This window comes from Sceloporus undulatus, chromosome 1 (assembly GCF_019175285.1).
Source record: "Sceloporus undulatus isolate JIND9_A2432 ecotype Alabama chromosome 1, SceUnd_v1.1, whole genome shotgun sequence".
Taxonomy (NCBI): Eukaryota; Metazoa; Chordata; class Lepidosauria; order Squamata; family Phrynosomatidae; genus Sceloporus; species Sceloporus undulatus.
In genome coordinates, this window is record NC_056522.1 from 151,768,693 (window position 1) to 151,782,567 (window position 13,875).

The 13,875-nt window shown below is 40.5% G+C and overlaps 1 protein-coding gene across 4 annotated transcripts in view; it reads right to left on the reverse strand.

Moving 5' to 3' along the window:
- The window catches only part of WDR35 (WD repeat domain 35), a 53,188-nt gene extending 39,780 nt beyond the window's left edge, over window positions 1–13,408 (reverse strand). For 2 of the 4 annotated variants that reach the window (XM_042446257.1, XM_042446258.1), the window contains exons 1-2: window positions 13,321–13,408; window positions 12,026–12,154 (exon numbers count right to left, since the gene is read on the reverse strand). In XM_042446257.1, coding sequence (XP_042302191.1) covers window positions 12,026–12,154; window positions 13,321–13,333 — 142 coding nt within the window. In that variant the 5' untranslated portion in view covers window positions 13,334–13,408. Of the gene's footprint in view, window positions 1–654; window positions 773–5,166; window positions 5,373–12,025; window positions 12,155–13,320 lie in introns of those variants that run through there. The other 2 variants (XM_042446259.1, XM_042446260.1) reach the window with 2 other exon arrangements.
- Window positions 13,409–13,875: the final 467 nt, after the last annotated feature.

Here is a 13,875-nt window from a genome sequence, read left to right on the forward strand (position 1 = left end):
CAATTGACAATATGGCGTTTGCCAGTGCAATTTGATATTCAGCTGCTTGCAAGGACACAACTACCATGTGTTCTATATGAATAAGGTAGTGGCAAATTACCTTTTGCTGTGTCATTTTTAAAAGTAAATACAGTATTTTTCAAATTCCATCTAGAATGGCTGCCATATCATTCAGGTTTAAAGGCATATGAGAAAGGAGTTTCCTCTTGTTAGCCCCATAAGTCCCTGTTGTCTTGGGCCCTGCTACTTCTCTTTAATTCTGCCTTTAATTAGAGACTGTTTTATGTAACTATTTACTTTACGTTTAGTTTGTGTGACTGGGAACAGCTTCATGAGGTAGAGTGTTTGCTAATTTGGCAATTTTCAGCTTTGTTTTCTGCCTTTCATCTTCTACAGGAGGGTGCCGAAAATGAGCCTCATGCAACCTCTGGACCTCACTTCTGCAGCCCCTGAAATCCCTGTCAGTCCTCCAAAGCCTCCCCTATACTCCCCACTCAGAAAAAAAATGGTGTGGACAGCCCCTGAACATACAAAAACATCCCCAATAACACATAGAAAACTCCACCCAGAGCCACAACATCAAGGAATGGTAATAAAAGTGCTGGTCATTTTCAAAGATTGGATGGACCTACTACCATTAGGAGTATAATTTACCTGGTTTCATCTCTAATTTTAAAACTTTCAGCAGACCATTTTGACCACCACAGGCTATATAGCCCTGATCCTTGCTCCAAGAAATAGATTTCAATCTAGAATTGCCAGGAACTGTAATCTGAAAGAAATATAAATTTTTGTTAAGAACATGGAGCATTGAAATTAAACAGGTTTTGCTCACCATGAACTATGGACTGTTCTAGCATTTTAAGTATACAGTACATATAAACAGATTTGACAGTAACACACACATGTTCTTCATCATATTCTACAGAATAGTGATGTTGTTGATGGTGGTGATGATATAGTAAACATTAACTCACATAGTTCAGCATTATCAATGCTGACCAATGGTACTTTTTAATTTAAAAAAACAACCCTGGTATTTGTAGATGCTTATGTTCACTTAAATTATATTCAGGTTATCTTAATATAAATTAAGTTTATGCAGTATTCAACCACATGTGCCTGCAGCATCCAGCCACTTTGGCCATCCTAATGTAAACTTCATTTATATTCACTCATGAATATAAATTTAATTTAAATTAAGATGGCCAATGTAGCTGGACGCTGCATGCATCTGTGGTAGCAAAGAGAGTCATCCTTCAGGTTAGAATGCCAATCATTTGCCAACCATTATTTAATTATCCAAAGATCTTACTACTTTATCTGATTTGAACAGTGCAGCAGTGCTGAATAGTGCATCAGTTTTTGAGCATATAATCTGCTAACATTGGGGGAGGGGGGCAACAGTGTAGGGGATTATTTTTGCCCCTGCTGCACCCCGTTGATGGACCACACCAAACATACCTGACACTTCCAGTTTCATTTTTGGAGAATCATTTTCCTTTTAAAGATGTGTGGGGAGGCTTGGAGCAACACTTTGGAAGGTTTAGAGGGGGTAAAAAATTGGCCTTAGACGTTTTTAAAAATAAAAAAAAATGGAGAATCTGTGCTCTTTGGGGGGGCTTCAGGGGCTGCAAATTCGACCTCAGCTTTCAACATCCCTGTTTTACCATATATTAATATGTTTGCCCAATCCATTATTATATACAGTCACTTCTTTCTCGTCCCTACTTTTTTTTTTCGTATTTGCACTAAACAACAGTAGCAGCTTATAGGGTTTCATAAAGGATTCTTTTTCAGCCATGCCTGAGAATCTTGGAGAGTAAACTAGGACTTTCTGCATACAACACCATAGTTCCTCCACAACTACCCAAAACTTAAAAGTTGGAAGGTCAGTGGGGAGATCTGCCATATGTACAACCAGTGGTGGCTTGGATCAGTGAGGCAGGCACCTTGCCCCAAATGGCAAGAGGGGGCACTTCTCAATTAGTCCATGAGCCATGCAGGTATATAAACTATTCCCCACCCACAGACAGCTTCCTGCACAGCTTATTACAGCAAGCCATTTTGAGTTAAAATAGATAATATGCTGTTCCCAGTCAGAGGCATAACAGGATTTAGTCATTCCCCAAACCAACTAGGTACCTCCAATCTTCCTCTTATCTAACCAGGAAGCCTAATTCCCTCACTACCCATCTTTCTGTATGGAGACACAACTGTTGCAACCCTATGGTTGCTACAGTTGTGGCTCCATTCAGAAGATGGTATGTTTCCTCCACCTCAACATTAGGAAGAACTTCCTGACGGTAAGAGCTGTTTGACAGTGGAATTGCTCTCTTGGAGAATGCTAGGGTCTCCTTCTTTAGAGCATTTTAAACAGAAGCTGGATCGTTTTTTGTGGGTTTTTCGGGCTATGTGACCATGTTCTAGCAGAGTTTCTTCCTAGGAAGAAACTTTGCTAGGACATGGCCACATAGCCCGAAAAACCCACAAAAAAACTATGGATGCCGGCCATGAAAGCCTTCAACTTCACAGAAGCTGGATCGCCATTTGTCGGGCGTGTTTTGATTGTGTATTGCTGCATGGCAGAATAGGGTTGGATTGGATAGCCCTTGAGATCTCTTCCAACTCTATGCTTCTAAGGTATATGGCACTGCTGCAACAGCAAGCCATGCTTATGGTGAAGCCAGGAGGGATGACAGAGTCCTTCCCCTCCTTTTGCTACTGAAACAGCAAGGCAAACAGATGAGATGGAGGCAAGCAGGAAGATGGTAACCCCCCCCCCCCCGAAGAATTGAGGAGATAGCAAACAGACGTGAAAACTGGGTAACGTTTTTGTTATTTGGCCAACACTAATTATGCTTCAGAATCCGAAGCACAACTGCATAGGTAACATTTAAATTTTATGATTGCATGAAGTGGGCATCTTGTATTTGAATTATGAAACTTTAAACAAGGACAGTCAATGACAGTCCCTCTAAAGTAATGTTGCCCAGCCTCTATTCCCCCCCCCACCCCACATTAAGTGCTTCTGTTTGAATTATGTAAGTTTGAACAAGGACAGAGGTGTAGTATAACATTAAAATTAAGCTGAGAGAGATTCTACAAAAGGAGCATTTCCAATAAGAGGACCTCTTACACCAGTGACGAGAAACACTATGCATTTATTCCATACCATCTTATTCTCCCTGGTCAAAATCACACTGCAGAAACAGACTGCTTTAACTGCCCTGGCTCAATGCTAGGGAATTACGGGAATTGTAGTTTATTTTGGCACTAGAGTTCTCTGACAGAGGATAAATCTCACAAAACTCCAGTTCCCAGAATCCCTTAGCATTGAGCCAGGGCAATTAAAGCTGTCTCAAATTGGGTTATTTCTGCAATGTGTTTTGGGCCCTTGTTGACATTTCTTCAGTAAATAAAAATACAGGAAAAGGAATAGGAAAACAAAGGACTGCCATGAGGAGACCACACTCCCTAAAACCTCTGCAAAATTCATGATAGCATGATAAAAAAATCGTGTCTGGAGGTGAACTGGGTTTGATCCTCTTGCTTCCTGAAGCTGTACCTTGCCTGCCTTAGGTGAAGATTTCAGACATCACATGCTACGTAAACAAACTGGTTAGTTAAAAAAAAAAACCTATGAGATTAATGAGGCCACCATAAATTGATAGGTGACTTGAAGGCACATAACCACACAATACAGTGAAAGTGGAATCAGAAGTGATAGATAACGTTGGCACTGATGGATAGAGATGTGTACAGTCTGTTGCAGCCCTAAAGGCACCAGAAGATCCATCTGTGAGGATTCCTTTGCTAAGAAAACCTTATGAAATTAATGGAGTGCCCATATGTCAACAGGCAAAAATTCCTATATGTACGTAGGCTCAACTCTGATTAGTACTTGATGGGAGACCACCAAGGAATGAATACCAGGCACTGCAGGCTATATTTCACAGGAAGAAACTGGTAAAGCCATGGTTCACACCTAATCCCTTCCGAACCAGGGACACTAAGCAGATCAGCTCTGGTTAGTACTTGGATAGGAGGCTACCAATGCATCCCAGGCTTTATTTCAGAGGAAGGAACTGGCAAAACAACCTCTGAGCATTCCTTGACTGAGAAAACTTTATGAAATTCATGGGGTCTCCATATATTCACAGCCAAAAAATAATAATCATGGTGTTGCCCTAAGTTGATAGGCGATTTGAAGGCATGCATGTGTGTGTGTGTGTGTGGTGGGATTTTGTTATCCACTGGGGTTTGGTTCCAGCGGATCCCCCATGGATAACAAAATCCATGGATGCTCAAGTAACATTAAATACATAGTAAAATGGTGTCACTGATAGAAAATGGAAAATCAAAGTTTGCTACTTGGAATGTATACTTTTTTGGAATGTTTTCAAGCCGTGTGTGTATGTGTGTGTCTCTGTGTGTGTGTGTGTGTGTGCATGTGTCTATATATGTGTGTGTTTATGTGTGTGTCTATATATATGTGTGTGCATCTATATATGTATGTGTATGTCTAAATATATATATGTGTGTATATATATGTATGTGCATGTATGTGTGTCGAAATATATATATATGTGTGTCTATATGTGTGTGTCTATATATGTGTGTCTATATATGTCTGTGCATGTATGTGTGTGTCTAAATATATATATATGTGTGTCTATATGTGTGTGTCTATATATGTGTATATACACACACACACACACAATCTTATCATGCATTTCGCCATCGTTTAACCCTGTTAGCCTAAACACTTTAACCGAGGCGCCAGAACTCCGTCTGGGCTCTTGGAAGCTAAGCAGGGCCAGTCCTGGTTGTTACTTGGAGGGGAGACCACGGATGAAAGACGCCATGTGCTGCAGGCTATGTTTAAGAGGAAGGACCAGAGGTCCAAAATAAACACACTGGAGAGATAACCCGGTTTGGCAGCGCTTTGACTCTTTGTTTGGCTCTTTGCTATGGAATTCTGGGAGTTGGAGTTTGTTGTGGGGCCCAGAGCTCCGCTCCGCTCTGGACCCCACAACAAACTCCAACTCCCAGAATTCCATAGCAAAGAGCCAGACAACGAATTAAAGCGCTTCCAAACCGAGTTAAATCTCCAGTGTGCTTATTTTGGACCCCTCTTCCATCCCGGCCTCTCAGGCCCCTCACCTTTTTGCTCAAATAGATAAACATCTTGCCCGGCGGTTTGCTTTCTTTGGTCCCTCGCAGGCCGCAACTTCAAGAGGTCCTCGTCGCCATGGCAACAGAGGCCTAGTCGTAGTAGTCGTCCTCGTAGTAGTAGTCGTTGCCCTGGCAACCGCCGCCGCCGCCCCGGAAGTGGAAGAGCAGAGCATTCAAGTTGTGCTTCCGGTTTAGAGGGAGAGTTTTTGGTGTCTGTTTCTCTTCCACTTTTCAGTTTCGCTGTGCCTTTCTTCTTACACACACACACACCCCCAATAAAAATAAAATGGTTTCTGGATTGTGTAAATGTGTTGTTATTGTGTGTTGCAAGAGGGAACAAGAGGGTTGTGATGGGGTTGGGCAAATCACTCTCTCTTGGGAAAGCCATGTCAAACCACCTCTGAGCAAATCCTGCCAAGAAAAACAATCCATGATAATAAGTTCATCTTAGGGTCACCACATAAGTCAGAATGTGCATGAAGACACACAACAACAATAATTTCATGCATAATTTCATACACACACTCACATCCTGGTTAGCTATTCTCCCAGTTAACAACTTGCTCAAGACATTTTGCTGCCTGAAGCAAAGGGCAAGCAAGTGTTTCTCTCACATCTGTGTACTGCAGGCAACCAGTTGTTGTATGCCTTCAAGTCATTTCCAACTTACGGCGACCCATTCAAGGCAAACCCCTTCTGAACAAATCTTGCCAAGGAAAACCCACAATAGGGTGGCTTTAGGGGTCACCATAAGTTGGGTCCAAAACACACTGCAGAAATATTATGTTTATTTATTATTATGTTTATTTATATCCCACCTTCCTCTCAGTACAGGGATTCAAGGTGGCACTTTGAGACTGCTTTAACTGCCCTGGCTCAGGGCTAGGGAATCCTGGGAATTGTAGTTTGTTGTGGTGCTAGAGCTTTCTGACAGAAAGGGCTAAATATCTCACAAAACTACAGTTCCCAAAATTCCATACCATTGAGCCAAGGCAGTTAAAGCAATGAAGTACACTGCCCCTCGGGTTAACGAAATTAATTCGTACGCGGCCGCGTTCGTAACCCGAAAAGCCGTTCGTAAGCCGATTGCCCATGCGCTAATGGAAAAGCCGCGTTTTCGTGCGAAAAGCGCCGAAAAAGCACCAAAATTTTCTTCGTACCCGAAAAAACATTTGTTAACTTGGAACAATTATTCCAATGGATTTTTCGTATCCCGGAATTCGTACCTGGGATTCGACCCCGAGGTACAGTGTACTTGCTGCACATTTTCATTTCCCAATTCTTCTTCATCCTTTACATACATTATGATATTCCAATCTCCTTACAAAGCCCTCTCTTGTAAATGTATGGAGGTATTCCAGGCTCTCAAAGGTTCTGGAAGTGGAAATGTAAACTTTGCCCTGTTTTACTGGTAGCTTTTGAGTATAGCACCAGAGACAGACTGTGTGTTTCTTATTAAAACCATTTGATTAGTTTGGAGAGGCTTACAACCAGAAGGATGGCATCAAACCAGCTGCCCATAGTAATTCAAGGATTATTCAAGATAGTATTATCAAAGTACACTTTGTTAACTTTGTTAGATTTCAATAGTTTACTATTTACAGCCCCCAAGCCTCTTTATTAGGACAACAGAATCAAATATATGGACTTAAATATAGTTTATTATTGCTGCAGCTCTGAATTTGCCCTTTTTGTTTTAATAATCTTCTCTATCCTTTCTGACATTAAAGCATTGACATACCTTTTTGTTTTTTTTTATTAAACTGATTTATTTATAAACTGTTTGAACAGAGGTACAATGGCAACAACACAAAAACCCAACACAAAACTCCAGGCATATCGATCACCTTTATCACATGTGCCATGCAAAACACCACATTTTGAGTAACAACATGTTATTAGATGGGACAAGGAACAAGAAAAGGCATCACTGAAACACCTCAGCAGGCAGCAGCACAATACTAAACCACAGTGAACTGAAATAGTAATTGTTTTCTGCACAATTACATGCTAGAGGAAAAACAGTATTCAATAATAATACTATCTAAACATTTCCTTTAAAAAAAAACCTCTTTTCAATATAGAACAATTTTCTAATCATAAAATAAGAATAGTTTCTCAATAAAATCATAGCAGTTCCTGAGCATTTTATTCCAAAGGACATTTTATAACTTGTCAAAAATGTATGAGCTCTAAAATATGGTCTATAGAAATGCTTACCAGTGGGTCCGTCAAGTGACTGATCATTGAGATTGCAGGTACTGCAAGTCCCTTTAATTTGCCGTCATCTTTAAAAAAAAATAAGTTTTTAAAACTGATTTAAACATAGCTTGGTACAGAAAGTGCCTTCATGGCATAGAAACTCCTTCCTCTGTCTGCACCCCGGTCAACATACTTCCACACCATTCCTACGCTTAGAACAGGGGCTGCAAAGAAACAGGAAGGTGGGAAAATCCTAATTCACTAAAGAAAGAAATTAGAATCCTAACCTAAATCAAACTATGTATTGAGAAAGCAACTGTCACTTCCTTTTCCATTCTCCTGAGTAGCTATTCTACGAGTCTCTTACCCCTGTGAGATAGTGTCATATATGGATTTCTCAGTAAGCACTTTGAAATTGATTGAATCTGGGTGGGTCAGGAGTTTTATTTAGGAGTGACGATAAAGTTCTTGTCTGGATCCTCAGTGGTGAATCCTCTAAGACTATTTTACACCTAGCCAGAAAACAATGTTATTAATCCCAGGGCTTTATATCTTTCTATGGTAACTGAGAATAAAGTTTGTGGCACACCAGCCACCATCATTCAGAATAGTATGATTGCCATCTCCAGCTGATGGGAAATCTGCATATTCTGATGAGCAATGTGGCAAGGGATGCACAGGTTGGCAATTGACAATATGGCGTTTGCCAGTGCATTTGATATCACGCTGCTGCAAGGACACAACTCCAGTTTCTATGAATAAGGTAGTGCAATTACCTTTGCTTTGTCATTTTTAAAAGTAATAATATTTTTCAAATTCCATCTAGAATGGGTCCATATCATTCAGGTTTAAAGGCATATGAGAAGGAGTTTCCTCTTGTTAGCCCCATAAGCCATAAAGTTCCCTTTGTCTTGGCCTGCTACTCTCTCTCTTTAATTCTGCCTTTAATTAGAGACTGTTTATGTAACTATTTACTTTACGTTTAGTTTGTGTGACTGGAACAGCTTCATGAGGTAGAGTGTTTGCTAATTTGGCAATTTTCAGCTTTGTTTTCTCCTTTCATCTTCTACACAGGTGTGCCGAAAATGAGCCTCATGCAACCGCTGACTCACTTCTGCAGCCCCTGAAACCTGTCAGTCCTCCAAAGCCTCCCCTATACTCCCCACTCAGAAAAAAAATGGTGTGGACAGCCCCTGAACATACAAAAACATCCCCAATAACCATAGAAAACTCCACCCAGAGCCACAACATCAAGGAATGGTAATAAAAGTGCTGGTCATTTTCAAAGATTGGATGGACCTACTACCATTAGGAGTATAATTACCTGGTTTTCATCTCTAATTAAACTTTCAGCAGACCATTTTGACCACCCCACAGGCTATATAGCCCTGATCCTTGCTCCAAGAATAGATTTCAATCTAGAATGCCCAGGAACTGTAATCTGAAAGAAATATAAATTTTTGTTAAGAACATGGAGCATTGAAATTAAACCGGTTTGCTCACATGAACTTATGGACTGTTCTAGCATTTTAAGTATACATATAACAGATTTGACAGTAACACACACATGTTCTTCATCATATTCTACAGAATAGTGATGTTGTTGATGGTGGGATGATATAGTAAACATTAACTCACATAGTTCAGCATTATCGATGCTGACCATGGTACTTTTAATTTAAAAAAAACAACCCTGGTATTGTGATGCTTATGTTCACTTAAATTATATTCAGGTTATCTTAATATAAATTAAGTTTATGCAGTATTCACCACATGTGCCTGCAGCATCCAGCCACTTTGGCATCATAATGTAAACTTCTTTATATATCACTCATGAATATAAATTTAATTTAAATAAGATGGCCAATGTAGCTGGACGCTGCATGCATCTGTGGTAGCAAAGAGAGTCATCCTTCAGGTTTAGAATGCCAATCATTTGCCAACCATTATTTAATTATCAAAGCATCTTACTACTTTATCTGATTTAACAGTGCGCAGTGCTGAATAGTGCATCAGTTTTGGAGCATATAATCTGCTAAACATTGGGTGGGGGAGGGGGGCAACAGTGTAGGGGATTATTTTTGCCCTGCCTGCACCCCGCTGATGGACCACACCAAACATACCTGACACTTCCAGTTTCATTTTTGAGAATCATTTTCCTTTTAAAGATGGGTGGGGAGGCTTGGAGCAACACTTTGGTGGAAGGTTTAGAGGGGGTAAAAAATTGGCTTGGACGTTTTTTAAAAATAAAAAAAAATGGAGAATCTGTGCTCTTCGGGGGGCTTCAGGGGCTGCAAATTCGACCTCAGCTTTCAACATCCCTGTCTCACCTATATATATGTCTTGCCCTCAATCCTTATTATTACACTCACTTCTTTTCTCGTCCCACTCCCCCCCCCACCCGTATCTGCACTAAACAGCAGCAGCAGCTTTATCGGTTTCATAAAGGATTCTTTTTCAGCCATGCCTGAGAATCTTGGAGAGTAAACTAGGACTTTTCTGCATACAACAACTAGTTCCTCCACAACTACCCAAAGTTAAAAGTTGGTAGGTCAGTGGGAGATCTGCCATATGTACAACCAGTGGTGGCTTGGATCAGTGAGGGCACACCTTGCCCCAAATGGCAAGAGGGGGCCACTTCTCAATGTCCATGAGCCATGCAGGTATATAAATATTCCCACTCCCCCCACCACGACAGCTCCTGCACAGCTTATTACAGCAAGCCATTTGAGTTAAAATAGATAATATGCTGTTCCCAGTCGAGGCATAACAGGATTTAGTCATTCCCAAACCAACATGGTACCTCCAATCTTCCTCTTATCTAACAGGAAGCCTAATCCCTCACTACCCATCTTTCTGTATGGAGACACAACTGTTGCAACCCTATGGTTGCTACAGTTGTGGCTCCATTCAGAAGATGGTATGTTTCCTCCACCTCAACATTAGAAGAACTTCCGACGGTAAGAGCTGTTGACAGTGGAATTGCTCTCTTGGAGAATGCTAGGGTCTCCTTCTTTAGAGCATTTTTTAAACAAAGCTGGATCATTTTTGTTGGGTTTTTCGGGCTATGTGACCATGTTTCAGCAGAGTTTCTTCTAGGAAGAAACTTGCTGAGAACAGGCCACATAGCCCGAAAAAACCACAAAAAAACTATGGATGCCGGCCATGAAAGCCTTCTCGACTTCACAGAAGCTGGATCGCCATTTGTCGGGCGTGTTTTTGATTGTGTATTGCTGCATGGCAGAATAGGGTTGGATTGGATAGCCCTTGAGATCTCTTCCAACTCTATGCTTCTAGGTATATGGCACTGCTGCAACAGCAAGCCATGCTTATGTGAAGCCAGGAGGGATGACAGAGTCCTTCCCTCTTTGCTACTGAAACAGCAAGGCAAACAGATGATGGAGGCACAGGAGATGGTAACCCCCCCCCCCCGAAGAATTGAGGAGATAGCAACAAGACGTGAAAATCTGGGTAACGTTTTTGTTATTTGGCCACACTAATTATGCTTCAGAATCCGAAGCACAATTGCATAGGTAACATTTAAATTTATGATTGCATGAAGTGGGCATCTTGTATTGAATTGATAAACTTTAAACAAGGACAGTCAATGACATCCCTCTAAAGTAATGTTGCCCAGCCTCTATTCCCCCCCCCCCACCCCACCCCACATTAAGTGCTTCTGTTGAATTAGTAGTTTGAACAAGGACAGAGGTGTGTATAACATTAAAATTAAGCTTAGAGAGATTCTACAAAAGGAGCATTTCCAATAGAGACCTTTACACCAGTGACGAGAAACACTATGCATTATTCCATACCATCTTATTCTCCCTGGTCAAAATCACACTGCAAGAAACAGACTGCTTTAACTGCCCTGGCTCAATGCAGGGATTACGAATTGTAGTTTATTTGGCACTAGAGTTCTCTGACAGAGAAGGATAATCTCACAAAACTACAGTTCCAGAATCCTTAGCATTGAGCCAGGGCAATTAAAGCTGTCTCAAATTGGGTTATTTCTGCAATGTGTTTTGGGCCCTTTTTACATTTCTCAGTAAATAAAATACAGGAAAAGGAATAGGAAACAAAGGACTGCCATAGCAGAGACCACACTCCCTAAAACCTCTGCAAAATCATGATAGCAGAAAAAAAAATCGTGTCTGGAGGTGAACTGGGTTTGATCCTCTTGCTTCCTGAAGCTGTACCTTGCCTGCCTTAGGTGAAGATTCAGACATCACATGCTACGTAAACAAACTGGTTAGTTAAAAAAAAAAACTAAGATTAATGAGGCCACCAAAATTGATCGGCGACTTGAAGGCACATCTGTAACAGGCCAAAGACTTTTACCATCTATGGACTACGAAATGTGGTGAGGATAATTCTAAATGTACTCAGCATGAACATTCCTCCTTCACTTCTTCCTGCTCAACTAATGAAGACCGGAGGGAGGGAGGTATACAGGCCTTGCTTTGTTTCCAGAAGTTCTCTGAATACATGGTGAACATGGGGGAGAAAGATTTCAAGAGTCTTTTCTTTCATGAAATCGGTGTCTAATACTTTTAAAGCAGTGTATGTGCTAACAATAAAGCTTAATACTATTAACAACAACAGCAGCAGCAATATAAGCTAACACAATATAAGCTAACCTTACCATCTACAGAACCAACAATTACGGCACCATCTTCATATATAATGCAGATCTTCTGTCCATCAGCATTCCATCTCATACTTCGAACAACAGATTTATTTCTATTGTTGATCATCTCTTCATACCAAGCACCTGAAGTCAAGAATGTAAATTCAGCCAAACTTTGAACATGGATATTCTTCACCTTAATTAATTGTGTTGGACATAAACTAGATATATTTGAGTAAAAGTTAACTGGTATTTGGTTGGATTAAGAGTTCTGTTTGGTACTATGACGTCTGAAACACTAGCAGGTTGAGCAAGTGGTAGAAGGGAGAATCGATGACCTTCTTTTCCACATCAGAAGATTCTGTTATATTTTGAATCATTCCCTTTGTGGAAAGTGTAGCTGAAATCCATGCAAGTTTACTCCTACTGACTGATGTGATCTGAAAACCATCAAAACAATTAAAAATGCTTTAAGAGGTATTCTATGGGATCCACCTAACACACACAGTTCACTAACAGTGGGCCTGAACAGACAGGCCAAAATAAAGTTGCTTTGGGTCACTTTGGAGGTATTTTGTTTAAATAATACACACATCTTAAGAGGCCAGAAGCTTTGCCAAAGCTGCGCTCTAGTACTTAGGACTGGCTTTGGTGTGGCTTCCGGCCTCTTAGGACGCATGCACAATTTAAACAGTATACCTCCAAAGTGACCCAAAGCAGCTTTATTTTGGCCTGTCTGTTTGGGCCCTCATATTCTTTTATCTGGGCTAGTCATGTCACTAAATCTCTGCATTACACATAGAAGAATAGGCAACCTCTTTAGCTTAGCTATGGTTGTATAGGTAAGACATGGGACAGAATGATTCTAAACAAGGATTTCAGATACAGTCATCCCTGCTCCAAGGACAAATGAGTCGAGAGCTGTGACAAATTATATAACAGTTCCCTCTGACTATGAAAATTATATTAACTGTGAATGCTGCTCAGCCTTATATAACTATATGCGTATTTTTCTATATTTGGATGTATCTTATCTTTGATATTTTATGTTTTACCTACTCCGTTAATAACATTAAAAACTGCTGATGTAGTGTCTTAGCTCTAGCTTTGACTCAGCAGTTGTGATGACAAAGAATGGCCGTAAAACATTTTAACCGTTTAGGGTAAATCTATTAGCATAAACATCCAGAATAAGCATTTAAAACATAAATAATCCTACTTCGAGCTTTCAAGCTCCAATTAAAGTCTAACAAAACATAGTACAAATCTCAAAGAAACTGAAAATAGTCTCTCTTAAGCAAATTTCTTACCTTTATACATCATCCAGACAATGATAAGACCATGCTCATCACTGCTGGTTAATTTTTGATACTGTTCATTCCATGTCACTACTTGCACAGCACCTAGAAAATGCAGAATCTTATACTGTTGGATCAACAATGACAAATTAATTATATCTAATTAAAAAGTTCTCAAAATTTTTGAAAATATTAAAAGCAAGCAACACACACATAACAATACTATAGTGGAATCTGAACTCATACATAAAAAACAAAAAACATAAAAAATAAATAAAGGGTTGGATCCAATGGTACTATTTTATTTATGGGAGAGGTGTCTTCAGTTCATTGGGCCAAAACAGATGGGCCAAAAGAAGCGGCTTCTAATTGCTTTGGGGATGCGGTGTTCAGATTGTGCACACCCCTGAAGTGGCTGGAAGTTGTTCTGAGGCCGCCAAAGGCGGCTTGAAGCCACAGGGAAAAAGGGGGCAGATTTAATCCGCTCCTGGCAGCAATCCGTTTAGGACCACGGCAGCGGCCCACTTTGAGAGTGGGTCAGGTGGTTACTGCTGCCTTGGGCTGACT